Raw genomic sequence first — 20,331 nt, 5'->3', positions numbered from 1 at the left:
GTCTCTGCGAGGAATCTCTTGATGTCTTCCCAAATGCAATGTCTCCATTTTGGACAGTCAGAGGCCAGGGCCTCCCATGGATCGAGAGGGAGGTCTGAACTCAAGGGTAAGCGTTGAGGACATCCCGGAAGTGTTTCCACTGCCCTCCTGGGAGTCTCCTGCTGTGACCTAGTTCCAGGTAGAGTAGTTGCTATTGGAGTCTGGTGTCAGGGATACAAATGACATCTCCTGCCCAGCAGAGTTTGTTTTGAGTAATTGTCACCTTCCTTCTCAACATGTTGTCTTGGGAGAGGATGACCTTTTTCTCAGGTTTGTGATACTGGATCCCAATTCTCATTTCAATTACTCTTACAACTGCGCCTTGATCAACATTCGTACAGGCCATGCAGGTCCATCAGTTCAGTCCTTTAGACCCAAAACCACTTCATTGGGAAGGGATTATTTGAAAAGTTCAGTATTCTCAATCCGCAGACAATGGCATTTTCACAATTACAAAAACGCTGTTGTGATTAGTTCTCCCAGAAGAGTTTTTCCCCATCGGAGGAATTACAGAATGAATGTTTTAAGAGTTTTAACTGCAAATTTGGACACTCCTCCCCACATCTGTCTCCTTTAGTTGCTAAATATTCTCACACACATTTTCATTAAGATTTTCCACCCTGATACTAAACTGTATAATTTCCACTTCAAGCTGCTCGCAGGCTGAATAATTTTCAATTCTATTGGAATCATTGCCAAACGTTGTGAAAAGATTTGCCTTTGCTCTGGTGTTGATATCATTAATGTTTCAGAGCATTATCACGAAATAATGCATTTGAAGCATTTTCAGATGCTGACTTACTGCTTTGACATTTATGCTCCCCATTTTTGAGTGTCTCATCTTCTCCTACATTTCTCCTTTTCTCTTACAGAGGTCGTCTGCCATGGCAAATGGACACCCTGGATTAATGAACATACACCTTCTGAGGACAGCCCAGGCGATTTTGAATTGCTTAACCCCAAAGATAATGAATACTGTTCTTTCCCTTCTGAAGTAATCACTAACATTCAGTGTCAATTTGTTGATCAGCCTGAGAGACCAATAAGCGAGTCACCAGACAATGTGACATGCGACAAAGACAAAGGGCTCAACTGTGAGGTCTCTAAAAGTGCTATGGAGGAGAAAAGATTTTGTTTTGACTACCAAGTTCGCATTTGCTGTGAGCCAGTGTCACCAGTGAGCACAACAAGCACCAGTGCAACCTCCACTTCGGGTAAGTGAGAAAGATATTTGGCAGTTCATAATATCTTCATGTTAAATCATACTTGTTTAATAACATAAAGCAGATAAAGCAATCATGATACCTAGTGAGTAGCTGTACTTAGCAATTTCCTCAAGATTTGTGCCTTAATATCAATAATGTATCCCAGTCGTAACATTCTCAATACTGTAGGATTTGGAATTGGAATTCGGTGATTTTGAAAGTTATTTTCTTGTCAGCAGTGTCAACAACAAAACAGGAAACAACTACCACACCTGTGACTGAGAAAACTACTACAGCAGGTAAGCGATGTCTCCTTTCACTATTCACCAGCAAGTCTGTTCACACTGGGATGCTTTTCCCTTTTGCAGCTTTCAAAGAATCTCCATCCATTCATTCAGTCTTGTACACGCTGCCTTTTGGATGTAAATGGTTGAAAATGTACTCAGATCTGAATCATCATTTAGTTTTGTTAACTTCACTTTTGTAGCAAGATCAGTGTGTTGGTTTTATGCCCACAATATATAGGAAAGCTATGGTATTTACATTGCGGTGCAGTGGCTTTCATTATTCTTCTTGTTCCTCAGAAGGGTTGACTTCAACAGTGACACCAACTACAACTGGGTCCACCACTGGCTCCAGACAGGGTAAGTAAAGGCTTCTTTTGATAAACAGCAGCAAGACCAGGAAAGAAGTGAAATAAAAAGATAGTGCTGGAAAAATTGAGCAGGTCTGGCAGCACCTGCTGAATATTTCCAGCACTTTCTGCTTTAGTCTCAGATTTCGAGCATTCACAATATTTTGCTTTTACTGGAGTGAAAGTGGTGATCTTCTTTCAGCACACACTAGAAGTTCATCACTTCACCATGGGTAGATACTGTGGCCTTACTTTCCAAAGGGAAATGGATGATATTTTTACTCCTCGAAAGAAGGTAGATTAGGGGCCATGGCTGAGGGGAACTCTTGTGTGCATGAGTGTTCACACCAGTGCACTGTTCACAAATTCACCTTTTAGGCAATGTCAGTCCATTCAGTCATGTGGACCTGATGTGGGTGGAAGTGATTGAATATATGGAGACATCGGAATCCAGATGTACTATTTTACACATCATGTTTGCAGCAAAGCCAATAAAATAAATCTTACAGTGGAACACGATTAGCCTTTATGTTGTATTGCAGTGGGTTTGATTATGTTTCTTGTCCCTCAGAAGTGACCACGACAAGAGTGATATCAACTGCAACCAGCTCCACTCCCGGCTCCACACCGGGTGAGTGATAGTTTCTTTCGATATACAGTAGCAAAACCAGTGACACGAGCCGTCTTGTTTCAACAACTTCCAGACAGTGGAAGTCCATTACTTCACACTTGTCAATATTTAGTCCAGAACTTCCAGAGTGAACTGGGTGATAACTGACACGTTCAGACGAAGCTCGATCAGAATGTGCACATGAGGAAATATGTTTTATCCATGTTTCTGTATGCACCGTTCTCTCATGGAATTAACTTGCTCACCAATGTTTACAGAACCTTTTCTTAACTAACGGCCTGAAATTTACATAATATGGAAAATGTCCATTGCACGTTGATGGTGATAGGCAGCATCTTTTTCAATGTCCAGTAGTTTCAAATTCATATCTTATCAATGATGTTCCGCTTAGAATGCTGAGATTGTTCATATTCTTCCATTTTATTCTTTCACCTGTAACTTTAAAGAATATTTTTGAAACAGAACCAAATATGCAAATATTGATTTGTCTTTCTCCTGTTTAATTTGGTCTTTTGTACTTGAAGTTTGTTGAGGTAGTCAGTCGCTGTTGTCAATACTTTCCTCATTCTTTATGCCTTATTGTCAATTAAATAACCGAATGCTGGAAGTCTATTAATGCTGCTGAATTTGCAGTCAGAGTGCAGCGGTTTTCAATGTTTTCCTTTTCCTTCAGAAGTGACAACTCCATCAACTGTAACAACAACAGTGTCTAGAGCCAGTTCTACAACTGGTAAGTGATGCTTTCTTTCAATATCTCCCTCTTGCCTGTTAGACAATCCCTTGGGTTCGAGGATAACTTGCTTCCATTCCGGTTTGAGGAACTCTACCATAGCAGTTAAGTCCAATGCAGGATCTGCAGGTTCTGGCACATGCAGAGCAGATGGTGTTTGGAGGGTCGTGTAGATGACTTGTTTGGAGGTGTGTGTGCTCATTCCGCTGACTCGAGTTTGTCTCTGCGAGGAATCTCTTGATGTCTTCCCAAATGCAATGTCTCCATTTTGGACAGTCAGAGGCCAGGGCCTCCCATGGATCGAGAGGGAGGTCTGAACTCAAGGGTAAGCGTTGAGGACATCCCGGAAGTGTTTCCACTGCCCTCCTGGGAGTCTCCTGCTGTGACCTAGTTCCAGGTAGAGTAGTTGCTATTGGAGTCTGGTGTCAGGGATACAAATGACATCTCCTGCCCAGCAGAGCTTGTTTTGAGTAATTGTCACCTTCCTTCTCAACATGTTGTCTTGGGAGAGGATGACCTTTTTCTCAGGTTTGTGATACTGGATCCCAATTCTCATTTCAATTACTCTTACAACTGCGCCTTGATCAACATTCGTACAGGCCATGCAGGTCCATCAGTTCAGTCCTTTAGACCCAAAACCACTTCATTGGGAAGGGATTATTTGAAAAGTTCAGTATTCTCAATCTGCAGACAATGGCATTTTCACAATTACAAAAACGCTGTTGTGATTAGTTCTCCCAGAAGAGTTTTTCCCCATCGGAGGAATTACAGAATGAATGTTTTAAGAGTTTTAACTGCAAATTTGGACACTCCTCCCCACATCTGTCTCCTTTAGTTGCTAAATATTCTCACACACATTTTCATTAAGATTTTCCACCCTGATACGAAACTGTATAATTTCCACTTCAAGCTGCTCGCAGGCTGAATAATTTTCAATTCTATTGGAATCATTGCCAAACGTTGTGAAAAGATTTGCCTTTGCTCTGGTGTTGATATCATTAATGTTTCAGAGCATTATCACGAAATAATGCATTTGAAGCATTTTCAGATGCTGACTTACTGCTTTGACATTTATGATCCCCATTTTTGAGTGTCTCATCTTCTCCTACATTTCTCCTTTTCTCTTACAGAGGTCGTCTGCCATGGCAAATGGACACCCTGGATTAATGAACATACACCTTCTGAGGACAGCCCAGGCGATTTTGAATTGCTTAACCCCAAAGATAATGAATACTGTTCTTTCCCTTCTGAAGTAATCACTAACATTCAGTGTCAATTTGTTGATCAGCCTGAGAGACCAATAAGCGAGTCACCAGACAATGTGACATGCGACAAAGACAAAGGGCTCAACTGTGAGGTCTCTAAAAGTGCTATGGAGGAGAAAAGATTTTGTTTTGACTACCAAGTTCGCATTTGCTGTGAGCCAGTGTCACCAGTGAGCACAACAAGCACCAGTGCAACCTCCACTTCGGGTAAGTGAGAAAGATATTTGGCAGTTCATAATATCTTCATGTTAAATCATACTTGTTTAATAACATAAAGCAGATAAAGCAATCATGATACCTAGTGAGTAGCTGTACTTAGCAATTTCCTCAAGATTTGTGTCTTAATATCAATAATGTATCCCAGTCGTAACATTCTCAATACTGTAGGATTTGGAATTGGAATTCGGTGATTTTGAAAGTTATTTTCTTGTCAGCAGTGTCAACAACAAAACAGGAAACAACTACCACACCTGTGACTGAGAAAACTACTACAGCAGGTAAGCGATGTCTCCTTTCACTATTCACCAGCAAGTCTGTTCACACTGGGATGCTTTTCCCTTTTGCAGCTTTCAAAGAATCTCCATCCATTCATTCAGTCTTGTACACGCTGCCTTTTGGATGTAAATGGTTGAAAATGTACTCAGATCTGAATCATCATTTAGTTTTGTTAACTTCACTTTTGTAGCAAGATCAGTGTGTTGGTTTTATGCCCACAATATATAGGAAAGCTATGGTATTTACATTGTGGTGCAGTGGCTTTCATTATTCTTCTTGTTCCTCAGAAGGGTTGACTACAACAGTGACACCAACTACAACTGGGTCCACCACTGGCTCCAGACCGGGTAAGTAAAGGCTTCTTTTGATAAACAGCAGCAAGACCAGGAAAGAAGTGAAATAAAAAGATAGTGCTGGAAAAATTGAGCAGGTCTGGCAGCACCTGCTGAATATTTCCAGCACTTTCTGCTTTAGTCTCAGATTTCGAGCATTCACAATATTTTGCTTTTACTCGAGTGAAAGTGGTGATCTTCTTCAGGCACACACTAGAAGTTCATCACTTCACCATGGGTAGGTACTGTGGCCTTACTTTCCAAAGGGAAATGGATGATATTTTTACTCCTTGAAAGAAGGTAGATTAGGGGCCATGGCTGAGGGGAACTCTTGTGTGCATGAGTGTTCACACCAGTGCACTGTTCACATATTCACCTTTTAGGCAATGTCAGTCCATTCAGTCATGTGGACCTGATGTGGGTGGAAGTGATTGAATATTTGGAGACATCTGAATCCAGATGTACTATTTTAAACATCATGTTTGCAGCAAAGCCAATAAAATAAATCTTACAGTGGAACACGATTAGCCTTTATGTTGTATTGCAGTGGGTTTGATTATGTTTCTTGTCCTTCAGAAGTGACCACGACAAGAGTGATATCAACTGCAACCAGCTCCACTCCCGGCTCCACACCGGGTGAGTGATAGTTTCTTTCGATATACAGTAGCAAAACCAGTGACACGAGCCGTCTTGTTTCAACAACTTCCAGACAGTGGAAGTCCATTACTTCACACTTGTCAATATTTAGTCCAGAACTTCCAGAGTGAACTGGGTGATAACTGACACGTTCAGACGAAGCTCGATCAGAATGTGCACATGAGGAAATATGTTTTATCCATGTTTCTGTATGCACCGTTCTCTCATGGAATTAACTTGCTCACCAATGTTTACAGAACCTTTTCTTAACTAACGGCCTGAAATTTACATAATATGGAAAATGTCCATTGCACGTTGATGGTGATAGGCAGCATCTTTTTCAATGTCCAGTAGTTTCAAATTCATATCTTATCAAATGATGTTCCGCTTAGAATGCTGAGATTGTTCATATTCTTCCATTTTATTCTTTCACCTGTAACTTTAAAGAATATTTTTGAAACAGAACCAAATATGCAAATATTGATTTGTCTTTCTCCTGTTTAATTTGGTCTTTTGTACTTGAAGTTTGTTGAGGTAGTCAGTCGCTGTTGTCAATACTTTCCTCATTCTTTATGCCTTATTGTCAATTAAATAACCGAATGCTGGAAGTCTATTAATGCTACTGAATTTGCAGTCAGAGTGCAGCGGTTTTCAATGTTTTCCTTTTCCTTCAGAAGTGACAACTCCATCAACCGTAACAACAACAGTGCCTAGAGCCAGTTCTACAACTGGTAAGTGATGCTTTCTTTCAATATCTCCCTCTTGCCTGTTAGACAATCCCTTGGGTTCGAGGATAACTTGCTTCCATTCCGGTTTGAGGATTTCTACTATAGCAGTTAAGTCCAATGCAGGATCTGCAGGTTCTGGCACATGCAGAGCAGATGGTGTTTGGAGGGTCGTGTAGATGACTTGTTTGGAGGTGTGTGTGCTCATTCCGCTGACTCGAGTTTGTCTCTGCGAGGAATCTCTTGATGTCTTCCCAAATGCAATGTCTCCATTTTGGACAGTCAGAAGCCAGGGCCTCCCATGGATCGAGAGGGAGGTCTGAACTCAAGGGTAAGCTTTGAGGACATCCCGGATGTGTTTCCACTGCCCTCCTGGGAGTCTCCTGCTGTGACCTAGTTCCAGGTAGAGTAGTTGCTATTGGAGTCTGGTGTCAGGGATACAAATGACATCTCCTGCCCAGCAGAGCTTGTTTTGAGTAATTGTCACCTTCCTTCTCAACATGTTGTCTTGGGAGAGGATGACCTTTTTCTCAGGTTTGTGATACTGGATCCCAATTCTCATTTCAATTACTCTTACAACTGCGCCTTGATCAACATTCGTACAGGCCATGCAGGTCCATCAGTTCAGTCCTTTAGACCCAAAACCAATTCCTTGGGAAGGGATTATTTGAAAAGTTCAGTATTCTCAATCTGCAGACAATGGCATTTTCACAATTACAAAAACGCTGTTGTGATTAGTTCTCCCAGAAGAGTTTTTCCCCATCGGAGGAATTACAGAATGAATGTTTTAAGAGTTGTAACTGCAAATTTGGACACTCCTCCCCACATCTGTCTCCTTTAGTTGCTAAATATTCTCACACACATTTTCATTAAGATTTTCCACCCTGATACGAAACTGTATAATTTCCACTTCAAGCTGCTCGCAGGCTGAATAATTTTCAATTCTATTGGAATCATTGCCAAACATTGTGAAAAGATTTGCCTTTGCTCTGGTGTTGATATCATTAATGTTTCAGAGCATTATCACGAAATAATGCATTTGAAGCATTTTCAGATGCTGACTTACTGCTTTGACATTTATGCTCCCCATTTTTGAGTGTCTCATCTTCTCCTACATTTCTCCTTTTCTCTTACAGAGGTCGTCTGCCATGGCAAATGGACACCCTGGATTAATGAACATACACCTTCTGAGGACAGCCCAGGCGATTTTGAATTGCTTAACCCCAAAGATAATGAATACTGTTCTTTCCCTTCTGAAGTAATCACTAACATTCAGTGTCAATTTGTTGATCAGCCTGAGAGACCAATAAGCGAGTCACCAGACAATGTGACATGCGACAAAGACAAAGGGCTCAACTGTGAGGTCTCTAAAAGTGCTATGGAGGAGAAAAGATTTTGTTTTGACTACCAAGTTCGCATTTGCTGTGAGCCAGTGTCACCAGTGAGCACAACAAGCACCAGTGCAACCTCCACTTCGGGTAAGTGAGAAAGATATTTGGCAGTTCATAATATCTTCATGTTAAATCATACTTGTTTAATAACATAAAGCAGATAAAGCAATCATGATACCTAGTGAGTAGCTGTACTTAGCAATTTCCTCAAGATTTGTGTCTTAATATCAATAATGTATCCCAGTCGTAACATTCTCAATACTGTAGGATTTGGAATTGGAATTCGGTGATTTTGAAAGTTATTTTCTTGTCAGCAGTGTCAACAACAAAACAGGAAACAACTACCACACCTGTGACTGAGAAAACTACTACAGCAGGTAAGCGATGTCTCCTTTCACTATTCACCAGCAAGTCTGTTCACACTGGGATGCTTTTCCCTTTTGCAGCTTTCAAAGAATCTCCATCCATTCATTCAGTCTTGTACACGCTGCCTTTTGGATGTAAATGGTTGAAAATGTACTCAGATCTGAATCATCATTTAGTTTTGTTAACTTCACTTTTGTAGCAAGATCAGTGTGTTGGTTTTATGCCCACAATATATAGGAAAGCTATGGTATTTACATTGTGGTGCAGTGGCTTTCATTATTCTTCTTGTTCCTCAGAAGGGTTGACTACAACAGTGACACCAACTACAACTGGGTCCACCACTGGCTCCAGACAGGGTAAGTAAAGGCTTCTTTTGATAAACAGCAGCAAGACCAGGAAAGAAGTGAAATAAAAAGATAGTGCTGGAAAAATTGAGCAGGTCTGGCAGCACCTGCTGAATATTTCCAGCACTTTCTGCTTTAGTCTCAGATTTCGAGCATTCACAATATTTTGCTTTTACTCGAGTGAAAGTGGTGATCTTCTTCAGGCACACACTAGAAGTTCATCACTTCACCATGGGTAGATACTGTGGCCTTACTTTCCAAAGGGAAATGGATGATATTTTTACTCCTTGAAAGAAGGTAGATTAGGGGCCATGGCTGAGGGGAACTCTTGTGTGCATGAGTGTTCACACCAGTGCACTGTTCACATATTCACCTTTTAGGCAATGTCAGTCCATTCAGTCATGTGGACCTGATGTGGGTGGAAGTGATTGAATATTTGGAGACATCTGAATCCAGATGTACTATTTTAAACATCATGTTTGCAGCAAAGCCAATAAAATAAATCTTACAGTGGAACACGATTAGCCTTTATGTTGTATTGCAGTGGGTTTGATTATGTTTCTTGTCCTTCAGAAGTGACCACGACAAGAGTGATATCAACTGCAACCAGCTCCACTCCCGGCTCCACACCGGGTGAGTGATAGTTTCTTTCGATATACAGTAGCAAAACCAGTGACACGAGCCGTCTTGTTTCAACAACTTCCAGACAGTGGAAGTCCATTACTTCACACTTGTCAATATTTAGTCCAGAACTTCCAGAGTGAACTGGGTGATAACTGACACGTTCAGACGAAGCTCGATCAGAATGTGCACATGAGGAAATATGTTTTATCCATGTTTCTGTATGCACCGTTCTCTCATGGAATTAACTTGCTCACCAATGTTTACAGAACCTTTTCTTAACTAACGGCCTGAAATTTACATAATATGGAAAATGTCCATTGCACGTTGATGGTGATAGGCAGCATCTTTTTCAATGTCCAGTAGTTTCAAATTCATATCTTATCAAATGATGTTCCGCTTAGAATGCTGAGATTGTTCATATTCTTCCATTTTATTCTTTCACCTGTAACTTTAAAGAATATTTTTGAAACAGAACCAAATATGCAAATATTGATTTGTCTTTCTCCTGTTTAATTTGGTCTTTTGTACTTGAAGTTTGTTGAGGTAGTCAGTCGCTGTTGTCAATACTTTCCTCATTCTTTATGCCTTATTGTCAATTAAATAACCGAATGCTGGAAGTCTATTAATGCTACTGAATTTGCAGTCAGAGTGCAGCGGTTTTCAATGTTTTCCTTTTCCTTCAGAAGTGACAACTCCATCAACCGTAACAACAACAGTGCCTAGAGCCAGTTCTACAACTGGTAAGTGATGCTTTCTTTCAATATCTCCCTCTTGCCTGTTAGACAATCCCTTGGGTTCGAGGATAACTTGCTTCCATTCCGGTTTGAGGATTTCTACTATAGCAGTTAAGTCCAATGCAGGATCTGCAGGTTCTGGCACATGCAGAGCAGATGGTGTTTGGAGGGTCGTGTAGATGACTTGTTTGGAGGTGTGTGTGCTCATTCCGCTGACTCGAGTTTGTCTCTGCGAGGAATCTCTTGATGTCTTCCCAAATGCAATGTCTCCATTTTGGACAGTCAGAAGCCAGGGCCTCCCATGGATCGAGAGGGAGGTCTGAACTCAAGGGTAAGCTTTGAGGACATCCCGGATGTGTTTCCACTGCCCTCCTGGGAGTCTCCTGCTGTGACCTAGTTCCAGGTAGAGTAGTTGCTATTGGAGTCTGGTGTCAGGGATACAAATGACATCTCCTGCCCAGCAGAGCTTGTTTTGAGTAATTGTCACCTTCCTTCTCAACATGTTGTTTTGGGAGAGGATGACCTTTTTCTCAGGTTTGTGATACTGGATCCCAATTCTCATTTCAATTACTCTTACAACTGCGCCTTGATCAACATTCGTACAGGCCATGCAGGTCCATCAGTTCAGTCCTTTAGACCCAAAACCAATTCCTTGGGAAGGGATTATTTGAAAAGTTCAGTATTCTCAATCTGCAGACAATGGCATTTTCACAATTACAAAAACGCTGTTGTGATTAGTTCTCCCAGAAGAGTTTTTCCCCATCGGAGGAATTACAGAATGAATGTTTTAAGAGTTGTAACTGCAAATTTGGACACTCCTCCCCACATCTGTCTCCTTTAGTTGCTAAATATTCTCACACACATTTTCATTAAGATTTTCCACCCTGATACGAAACTGTATAATTTCCACTTCAAGCTGCTCGCAGGCTGAATAATTTTCAATTCTATTGGAATCATTGCCAAACATTGTGAAAAGATTTGCCTTTGCTCTGGTGTTGATATCATTAATGTTTCAGAGCATTATCACGAAATAATGCATTTGAAGCATTTTCAGATGCTGACTTACTGCTTTGACATTTATGATCCCCATTTTTGAGTGTCTCATCTTCTCCTACATTTCTCCTTTTCTCTTACAGAGGTCGTCTGCCATGGCAAATGGACACCCTGGATTAATGAACATACACCTTCTGAGGACAGCCCAGGCGATTTTGAATTGCTTAACCCCAAAGAAAATGAATACTGTTCTTTCCCTTCTGAAGTAATCACTAACATTCAGTGTCAATTTGTTGATCAGCCTGAGAGACCAATAAGCGAGTCACCAGACAATGTGACATGCGACAAAGACAAAGGGCTCAACTGTGAGGTCTCTAAAAGTGCTATGGAGGAGAAAAGATTTTGTTTTGACTACCAAGTTCGCATTTGCTGTGAGCCAGTGTCACCAGTGAGCACAACAAGCACCAGTGCAACCTCCACTTCGGGTAAGTGAGAAAGATATTTGGCAGTTCATAATATCTTCATGTTAAATCATACTTGTTTAATAACATAAAGCAGATAAAGCAATCATGATACCTAGTGAGTAGCTGTACTTAGCAATTTCCTCAAGATTTGTGCCTTAATATCAATAATGTATCCCAGTCGTAACATTCTCAATACTGTAGGATTTGGAATTGGAATTCGGTGATTTTGAAAGTTATTTTCTTGTCAGCAGTGTCAACAACAAAACAGGAAACAACTACCACACCTGTGACTGAGAAAACTACTACAGCAGGTAAGCGATGTCTCCTTTCACTATTCACCAGCAAGTCTGTTCACACTGGGATGCTTTTCCCTTTTGCAGCTTTCAAAGAATCTCCATCCATTCATTCAGTCTTGTACACGCTGCCTTTTGGATGTAAATGGTTGAAAATGTACTCAGATCTGAATCATCATTTAGTTTTGTTAACTTCACTTTTGTAGCAAGATCAGTGTGTTGGTTTTATGCCCACAATATATAGGAAAGCTATGGTATTTACATTGCGGTGCAGTGGCTTTCATTATTCTTCTTGTTCCTCAGAAGGGTTGACTTCAACAGTGACACCAACTACAACTGGGTCCACCACTGGCTCCAGACAGGGTAAGTAAAGGCTTCTTTTGATAAACAGCAGCAAGACCAGGAAAGAAGTGAAATAAAAAGATAGTGCTGGAAAAATTGAGCAGGTCTGGCAGCACCTGCTGAATATTTCCAGCACTTTCTGCTTTAGTCTCAGATTTCGAGCATTCACAATATTTTGCTTTTACTGGAGTGAAAGTGGTGATCTTCTTTCAGCACACACTAGAAGTTCATCACTTCACCATGGGTAGATACTGTGGCCTTACTTTCCAAAGGGAAATGGATGATATTTTTACTCCTCGAAAGAAGGTAGATTAGGGGCCATGGCTGAGGGGAACTCTTGTGTGCATGAGTGTTCACACCAGTGCACTGTTCACAAATTCACCTTTTAGGCAATGTCAGTCCATTCAGTCATGTGGACCTGATGTGGGTGGAAGTGATTGAATATATGGAGACATCGGAATCCAGATGTACTATTTTACACATCATGTTTGCAGCAAAGCCAATAAAATAAATCTTACAGTGGAACACGATTAGCCTTTATGTTGTATTGCAGTGGGTTTGATTATGTTTCTTGTCCCTCAGAAGTGACCACGACAAGAGTGATATCAACTGCAACCAGCTCCACTCCCGGCTCCACACCGGGTGAGTGATAGTTTCTTTCGATATACAGTAGCAAAACCAGTGACACGAGCCGTCTTGTTTCAACAACTTCCAGACAGTGGAAGTCCATTACTTCACACTTGTCAATATTTAGTCCAGAACTTCCAGAGTGAACTGGGTGATAACTGACACGTTCAGACGAAGCTCGATCAGAATGTGCACATGAGGAAATATGTTTTATCCATGTTTCTGTATGCACCGTTCTCTCATGGAATTAACTTGCTCACCAATGTTTACAGAACCTTTTCTTAACTAACGGCCTGAAATTTACATAATATGGAAAATGTCCATTGCACGTTGATGGTGATAGGCAGCATCTTTTTCAATGTCCAGTAGTTTCAAATTCATATCTTATCAATGATGTTCCGCTTAGAATGCTGAGATTGTTCATATTCTTCCATTTTATTCTTTCACCTGTAACTTTAAAGAATATTTTTGAAACAGAACCAAATATGCAAATATTGATTTGTCTTTCTCCTGTTTAATTTGGTCTTTTGTACTTGAAGTTTGTTGAGGTAGTCAGTCGCTGTTGTCAATACTTTCCTCATTCTTTATGCCTTATTGTCAATTAAATAACCGAATGCTGGAAGTCTATTAATGCTGCTGAATTTGCAGTCAGAGTGCAGCGGTTTTCAATGTTTTCCTTTTCCTTCAGAAGTGACAACTCCATCAACCGTAACAACAACAGTGCCTAGAGCCAGTTCTACAACTGGTAAGTGATGCTTTCTTTCAATATCTCCCTCTTGCCTGTTAGACAATCCCTTGGGTTCGAGGATAACTTGCTTCCATTCCGGTTTGAGGATTTCTACTATAGCAGTTAAGTCCAATGCAGGATCTGCAGGTTCTGGCACATGCAGAGCAGATGGTGTTTGGAGGGTCGTGTAGATGACTTGTTTGGAGGTGTGTGTGCTCATTCCGCTGACTCGAGTTTGTCTCTGCGAGGAATCTCTTGATGTCTTCCCAAATGCAATGTCTCCATTTTGGACAGTCAGAAGCCAGGGCCTCCCATGGATCGAGAGGGAGGTCTGAACTCAAGGGTAAGCTTTGAGGACATCCCGGATGTGTTTCCACTGCCCTCCTGGGAGTCTCCTGCTGTGACCTAGTTCCAGGTAGAGTAGTTGCTATTGGAGTCTGGTGTCAGGGATACAAATGACATCTCCTGCCCAGCAGAGCTTGTTTTGAGTAATTGTCACCTTCCTTCTCAACATGTTGTCTTGGGAGAGGATGACCTTTTTCTCAGGTTTGTGATACTGGATCCCAATTCTCATTTCAATTACTCTTACAACTGCGCCTTGATCAACATTCGTACAGGCCATGCAGGTCCATCAGTTCAGTCCTTTAGACCCAAAACCAATTCCTTGGGAAGGGATTATTTGAAAAGTTCAGTATTCTCAATCTGCAGACAATGGCATTTTCACAATTACAAAAACGCTGTTGTGATTAGTTCTCCCAGAAGAGTTTTTCCCCATCGGAGGAATTACAGAATGAATGTTTTAAGAGTTTTAACTGCAAATTTGGACACTCCTCCCCACATCTGTCTCCTTTAGTTGCTAAATATTCTCACACACATTTTCATTAAGATTTTCCACCCTGATACGAAACTGTATAATTTCCACTTCAAGCTGCTCGCAGGCTGAATAATTTTCAATTCTATTGGAATCATTGCCAAACGTTGTGAAAAGATTTGCCTTTGCTCTGGTGTTGATATCATTAATGTTTCAGAGCATTATCACGAAATAATGCATTTGAAGCATTTTCAGATGCTGACTTACTGCTTTGACATTTATGATCCCCATTTTTGAGTGTCTCATCTTCTCCTACATTTCTCCTTTTCTCTTACAGAGGTCGTCTGCCATGGCAAATGGACACCCTGGATTAATGAACATACACCTTCTGAGGACAGCCCAGGCGATTTTGAATTGCTTAACCCCAAAGATAATGAATACTGTTCTTTCCCTTCTGAAGTAATCACTAACATTCAGTGTCAATTTGTTGATCAGCCTGAGAGACCAATAAGCGAGTCACCAGACAATGTGACATGCGACAAAGACAAAGGGCTCAACTGTGAGGTCTCTAAAAGTGCTATGGAGGAGAAAAGATTTTGTTTTGACTACCAAGTTCGCATTTGCTGTGAGCCAGTGTCACCAGTGAGCACAACAAGCACCAGTGCAACCTCCACTTCGGGTAAGTGAGAAAGATATTTGGCAGTTCATAATATCTTCATGTTAAATCATACTTGTTTAATAACATAAAGCAGATAAAGCAATCATGATACCTAGTGAGTAGCTGTACTTAGCAATTTCCTCAAGATTTGTGCCTTAATATCAATAATGTATCCCAGTCGTAACATTCTCAATACTGTAGGATTTGGAATTGGAATTCGGTGATTTTGAAAGTTATTTTCTTGTCAGCAGTGTCAACAACAAAACAGGAAACAACTACCACACCTGTGACTGAGAAAACTACTACAGCAGGTAAGCGATGTCTCCTTTCACTATTCACCAGCAAGTCTGTTCACACTGGGATGCTTTTCCCTTTTGCAGCTTTCAAAGAATCTCCATCCATTCATTCAGTCTTGTACACGCTGCCTTTTGGATGTAAATGGTTGAAAATGTACTCAGATCTGAATCATCATTTAGTTTTGTTAACTTCACTTTTGTAGCAAGATCAGTGTGTTGGTTTTATGCCCACAATATATAGGAAAGCTATGGTATTTACATTGCGGTGCAGTGGCTTTCATTATTCTTCTTGTTCCTCAGAAGGGTTGACTTCAACAGTGACACCAACTACAACTGGGTCCACCACTGGCTCCAGACAGGGTAAGTAAAGGCTTCTTTTGATAAACAGCAGCAAGACCAGGAAAGAAGTGAAATAAAAAGATAGTGCTGGAAAAATTGAGCAGGTCTGGCAGCACCTGCTGAATATTTCCAGCACTTTCTGCTTTAGTCTCAGATTTCGAGCATTCACAATATTTTGCTTTTACTGGAGTGAAAGTGGTGATCTTCTTTCAGCACACACTAGAAGTTCATCACTTCACCATGGGTAGATACTGTGGCCTTACTTTCCAAAGGGAAATGGATGATATTTTTACTCCTCGAAAGAAGGTAGATTAGGGGCCATGGCTGAGGGGAACTCTTGTGTGCATGAGTGTTCACACCAGTGCACTGTTCACAAATTCACCTTTTAGGCAATGTCAGTCCATTCAGTCATGTGGACCTGATGTGGGTGGAAGTGATTGAATATATGGAGACATCGGAATCCAGATGTACTATTTTACACATCATGTTTGCAGCAAAGCCAATAAAATAAATCTTACAGTGGAACACGATTAGCCTTTATGTTGTATTGCAGTGGGTTTGATTATGTTTCTTGTCCCTCAGAAGTGACCACGACAAGAGTGATATCAACTGCAACCAGCTCCACTCCCGGCTCCACACCGGGTGAGTGATAGTTTCTTTCGATATACAGTAGCAAAACCAGTGACACGAGCCGTCTTGTTTCAACAACTTCCAGACAGTGGAAGTCCATTACTTCACACTTGTCAATATTTAGTCCAGAACTTCCAGAGTGAACTGGGTGATAACTGACACGTTCAGACGAAGCTCGATCAGAATGTGCACATGAGGAAATATGTTTTATCCATGTTTCTGTATGCACCGTTCTCTCATGGAATTAACTTGCTCACCAATGTTTACAGAACCTTTTCTTAACTAACGGCCTGAAATTTACATAATATGGAAAATGTCCATTGCACGTTGATGGTGATAGGCAGCATCTTTTTCAATGTCCAGTAGTTTCAAATTCATATCTTATCAATGATGTTCCGCTTAGAATGCTGAGATTGTTCATATTCTTCCATTTTATTCTTTCACCTGTAACTTTAAAGAATATTTTTGAAACAGAACCAAATATGCAAATATTGATTTGTCTTTCTCCTGTTTAATTTGGTCTTTTGTACTTGAAGTTTGTTGAGGTAGTCAGTCGCTGTTGTCAATACTTTCCTCATTCTTTATGCCTTATTGTCAATTAAATAACCGAATGCTGGAAGTCTATTAATGCTGCTGAATTTGCAGTCAGAGTGCAGCGGTTTTCAATGTTTTCCTTTTCCTTCAGAAGTGACAACTCCATCAACTGTAACAACAACAGTGTCTAGAGCCAGTTCTACAACTGGTAAGTGATGCTTTCTTTCAATATCTCCCTCTTGCCTGTTAGACAATCCCTTGGGTTCGAGGATAACTTGCTTCCATTCCGGTTTGAGGAACTCTACCATAGCAGTTAAGTCCAATGCAGGATCTGCAGGTTCTGGCACATGCAGAGCAGATGGTGTTTGGAGGGTCATGTAGATGACTTGTTTGGAGGTGTGTGTGCTCATTCCGCTGACTCGAGTTTGTCTCTGCGAGGAATCTCTTGATGTCTTCCCAAATGCAATGTCTCCATTTTGGACAGTCAGAGGCCAGGGCCTCCCATGGATCGAGAGGGAGGTCTGAACTCAAGGGTAAGCGTTGAGGACATCCCGGAAGTGTTTCCACTGCCCTCCTGGGAGTCTCCTGCTGTGACCTAGTTCCAGGTAGAGTAGTTGCTATTGGAGTCTGGTGTCAGGGATACAAATGACATCTCCTGCCCAGCAGAGCTTGTTTTGAGTAATTGTCACCTTCCTTCTCAACATGTTGTCTTGGGAGAGGATGACCTTTTTCTCAGGTTTGTGATACTGGATCCCAATTCTCATTTCAATTACTCTTACAACTGCGCCTTGATCAACATTCGTACAGGCCATGCAGGTCCATCAGTTCAGTCCTTTAGACCCAAAACCACTTCATTGGGAAGGGATTATTTGAAAAGTTCAGTATTCTCAATCTGCAGACAATGGCATTTTCACAATTACAAAAACGCTGTTGTGATTAGTTCTCCCAGAAGAGTTTTTCCCCATCGGAGGAATTACAGAATGAATGTTTTAAGAGTTTTAACTGCAAATTTGGACACTCCTCCCCACATCTGTCTCCTTTAGTTGCTAAATATTCTCACACACATTTTCATTAAGATTTTCCACCCTGATACGAAACTGTATAATTTCCACTTCAAGCTGCTCGCAGGCTGAATAATTTTCAATTCTATTGGAATCATTGCCAAATATTGTGAAAAGATTTGCCTTTGCTCTGGTGTTGATATCATTAATGTTTCAGAGCATTATCATGAAATAATGCATTTGATGCATTTTCACATTCTGACTTACTGCTTTGACATTTATGATCCCCATTTTTGAGTGTCTCATCTTCTCCTACATTTCTCCTTTTCTCTTACAGAGGTCGTCTGCCATGGCAAATGGACACCCTGGATTAATGAACATACACCTTCTGAGGACAGCCCAGACGATTTTGAATTGCTTAACCCCAAAGATAATGAATACTGTTCTTTCCCTTCTGAAGTAATCACTAACATTCAGTGTCAATTTGTTGATCAGCCTGAGAGACCAATAAGCGAGTCACCAGACAATGTGACATGCGACAAAGACAAAGGGCTCAACTGTGAGGTCTCTGAAAGTGCTATGGAGGAGAAAAGATTTTGTTTTGACTACCAAGTTCGCATTTGCTGTGAGCCAGTGTCACCAGTGAGCACAACAAGCACCAGTGCAACCTCCACTTCGGGTAAGTGAGAAAGATATTTGGCAGTTCATAATATCTTCATGTTAAATCATACTTGTTTAATAACATAAAGCAGATAAAGCAATCATGATACCTAGTGAGTAGCTGTACTTAGCAATTTCCTCAAGATTTGTGCCTTAATATCAATAATGTATCCCAGTCGTAACATTCTCAATACTGTAGGGTTTGGAATTGGAATTCGGTGATTTTGAAAGTTATTTTCTTGTCAGCAGTGTCAACAACAAAACAGGAAACAACTACCACACCTGTGACTGAGAAAACTACTACAGCAGGTAAGCGATGTCTCCTTTCACTATTCACCATCAAGTCTGTTCACACTGGGATGCTTTTCCCTTTTGCAGCTTTCAAAGAATCTCCATCCATTCATTCAGTCTTGTACACGCTGCCTTTTGGATGTAAATGGTTGAAAATGTACTCAGATCTGAATCATCATTTAGTTTTGTTAACTTCACTTTTGTAGCAAGATCAGTGTGTTGGTTTTATGCCCACAATATATAGGAAAGCTATGGTATTTACATTGCGGTGCAGTGGCTTTCATTATTCTTCTTGTTCCTCAGAAGGGTTGACATCAACAGTGACACCAACTACAACTGGGTCCACCACTGGCTCCAGACAGGGTAAGTAAAGGCTTCTTTTGATAAACAGCAGCAAGACCAGGAAAGAAGTGAAATAAAAAGATAGTGCTGGAAAAATTGAGCAGGTCTGGCAGCACCTGCTGAATATTTCCAGCACTTTCTGCTTTAGTCTCAGATTTCGAGCATTCACAATATTTTGCTTTTACTGGAGTGAAAGTGGTGATCTTCTTTCAGCACACACTAGAAGTTCATCACTTCACCATGGGTAGATACTGTGGCCTTACTTTCCAAAGGGAAATGGAGGATATTTTTACTCCTTGAAAGAAGGTAGATTAGAGGCCATGGCTGAGGGGAACTCTTGTGTGCATGAGTGTTCACACCAGTGCACTGTTCACAAATTCACCTTTTAGGCAATGTCAGTCCATTCAGTCATGTGGACCTGATGTGGGTGGAAGTGATTGAATATATGGAGACATCGGAATCCAGATGTACTATTTTACACATCATGTTTGCAGCAAAGCCAATAAAATAAATCTTACAGTGGAACACGATTAGCCTTTATGTTGTATTGCAGTGGGTTTGATTATGTTTCTTGTCCCTCAGAAGTGACCACGACAAGAGTGATATCAACTGCAACCAGCTCCACTCCCGGCTCCACACCGGGTGAGTGATAGTTTCTTTCGATATACAGTAGCAAAACCAGTGACACGAGCCGTCTTGTTTCAACAACTTCCAGACAGTGGAAGTCCATTACTTCACACTTGTCAATATTTAGTCCAGAACTTCCAGAGTGAACTGGGTGATAACTGACACGTTCAGACGAAGCTCGATCAGAATGTGCACATGAGGAAATATGTTTTATCCATGTTTCTGTATGCACCGTTCTCTCATGGAATTAACTTGCTCACCAATGTTTACAGAACCTTTTCTTAACTAACGGCCTGAAATTTACATAATATGGAAAATGTCCATTGCACGTTGATGGTGATAGGCAGCATCTTTTTCAATGTCCAGTAGTTTCAAATTCATATCTTATCAATGATGTTCCGCTTAGAATGCTGAGATTGTTCATATTCTTCCATTTTATTCTTTCACCTGTAACTTTAAAGAATATTTTTGAAACAGAACCAAATATGCAAATATTGATTTGTCTTTCTCCTGTTTAATTTGGTCTTTTGTACTTGAAGTTTGTT

General features: G+C 40.8%; 1 protein-coding gene across 1 annotated transcript in view; it reads left to right on the top strand.

Moving 5' to 3' along the window:
• The window catches only part of LOC144673104 (uncharacterized), a 158,975-nt gene that overhangs the window by 65,824 nt on the left and 72,820 nt on the right, over nucleotides 1-20,331 (top strand). Inside the window, exons 52-77 of the mRNA XM_078535093.1 lie at nucleotides 912-1,253; nucleotides 1,481-1,543; nucleotides 1,832-1,888; nucleotides 2,450-2,509; nucleotides 3,183-3,239; nucleotides 4,939-5,001; nucleotides 5,290-5,346; nucleotides 5,908-5,967; nucleotides 6,642-6,698; nucleotides 7,829-8,170; nucleotides 8,398-8,460; nucleotides 8,749-8,805; nucleotides 9,367-9,426; nucleotides 10,101-10,157; nucleotides 11,857-11,919; nucleotides 12,208-12,264; nucleotides 12,826-12,885; nucleotides 13,559-13,615; nucleotides 14,746-15,087; nucleotides 15,315-15,377; nucleotides 15,666-15,722; nucleotides 16,284-16,343; nucleotides 17,017-17,073; nucleotides 18,773-18,835; nucleotides 19,124-19,180; nucleotides 19,742-19,801. Of these exons, the coding sequence (XP_078391219.1) occupies nucleotides 912-1,253; nucleotides 1,481-1,543; nucleotides 1,832-1,888; nucleotides 2,450-2,509; nucleotides 3,183-3,239; nucleotides 4,939-5,001; nucleotides 5,290-5,346; nucleotides 5,908-5,967; nucleotides 6,642-6,698; nucleotides 7,829-8,170; nucleotides 8,398-8,460; nucleotides 8,749-8,805; nucleotides 9,367-9,426; nucleotides 10,101-10,157; nucleotides 11,857-11,919; nucleotides 12,208-12,264; nucleotides 12,826-12,885; nucleotides 13,559-13,615; nucleotides 14,746-15,087; nucleotides 15,315-15,377; nucleotides 15,666-15,722; nucleotides 16,284-16,343; nucleotides 17,017-17,073; nucleotides 18,773-18,835; nucleotides 19,124-19,180; nucleotides 19,742-19,801 (2,391 nt within the window). The remainder of the gene's footprint in view (nucleotides 1-911; nucleotides 1,254-1,480; nucleotides 1,544-1,831; nucleotides 1,889-2,449; nucleotides 2,510-3,182; nucleotides 3,240-4,938; nucleotides 5,002-5,289; nucleotides 5,347-5,907; nucleotides 5,968-6,641; nucleotides 6,699-7,828; nucleotides 8,171-8,397; nucleotides 8,461-8,748; nucleotides 8,806-9,366; nucleotides 9,427-10,100; nucleotides 10,158-11,856; nucleotides 11,920-12,207; nucleotides 12,265-12,825; nucleotides 12,886-13,558; nucleotides 13,616-14,745; nucleotides 15,088-15,314; nucleotides 15,378-15,665; nucleotides 15,723-16,283; nucleotides 16,344-17,016; nucleotides 17,074-18,772; nucleotides 18,836-19,123; nucleotides 19,181-19,741; nucleotides 19,802-20,331) is intronic.

The sequence above is a fragment of the Cetorhinus maximus genome, unplaced genomic scaffold (genome assembly GCF_964194155.1).
Source record: "Cetorhinus maximus unplaced genomic scaffold, sCetMax3.hap1.1 HAP1_SCAFFOLD_271, whole genome shotgun sequence".
NCBI lineage: Eukaryota > Metazoa > Chordata > Chondrichthyes > Lamniformes > Cetorhinidae > Cetorhinus > Cetorhinus maximus.
This window is presented reverse-complemented; position numbering and strand designations above follow the sequence as displayed.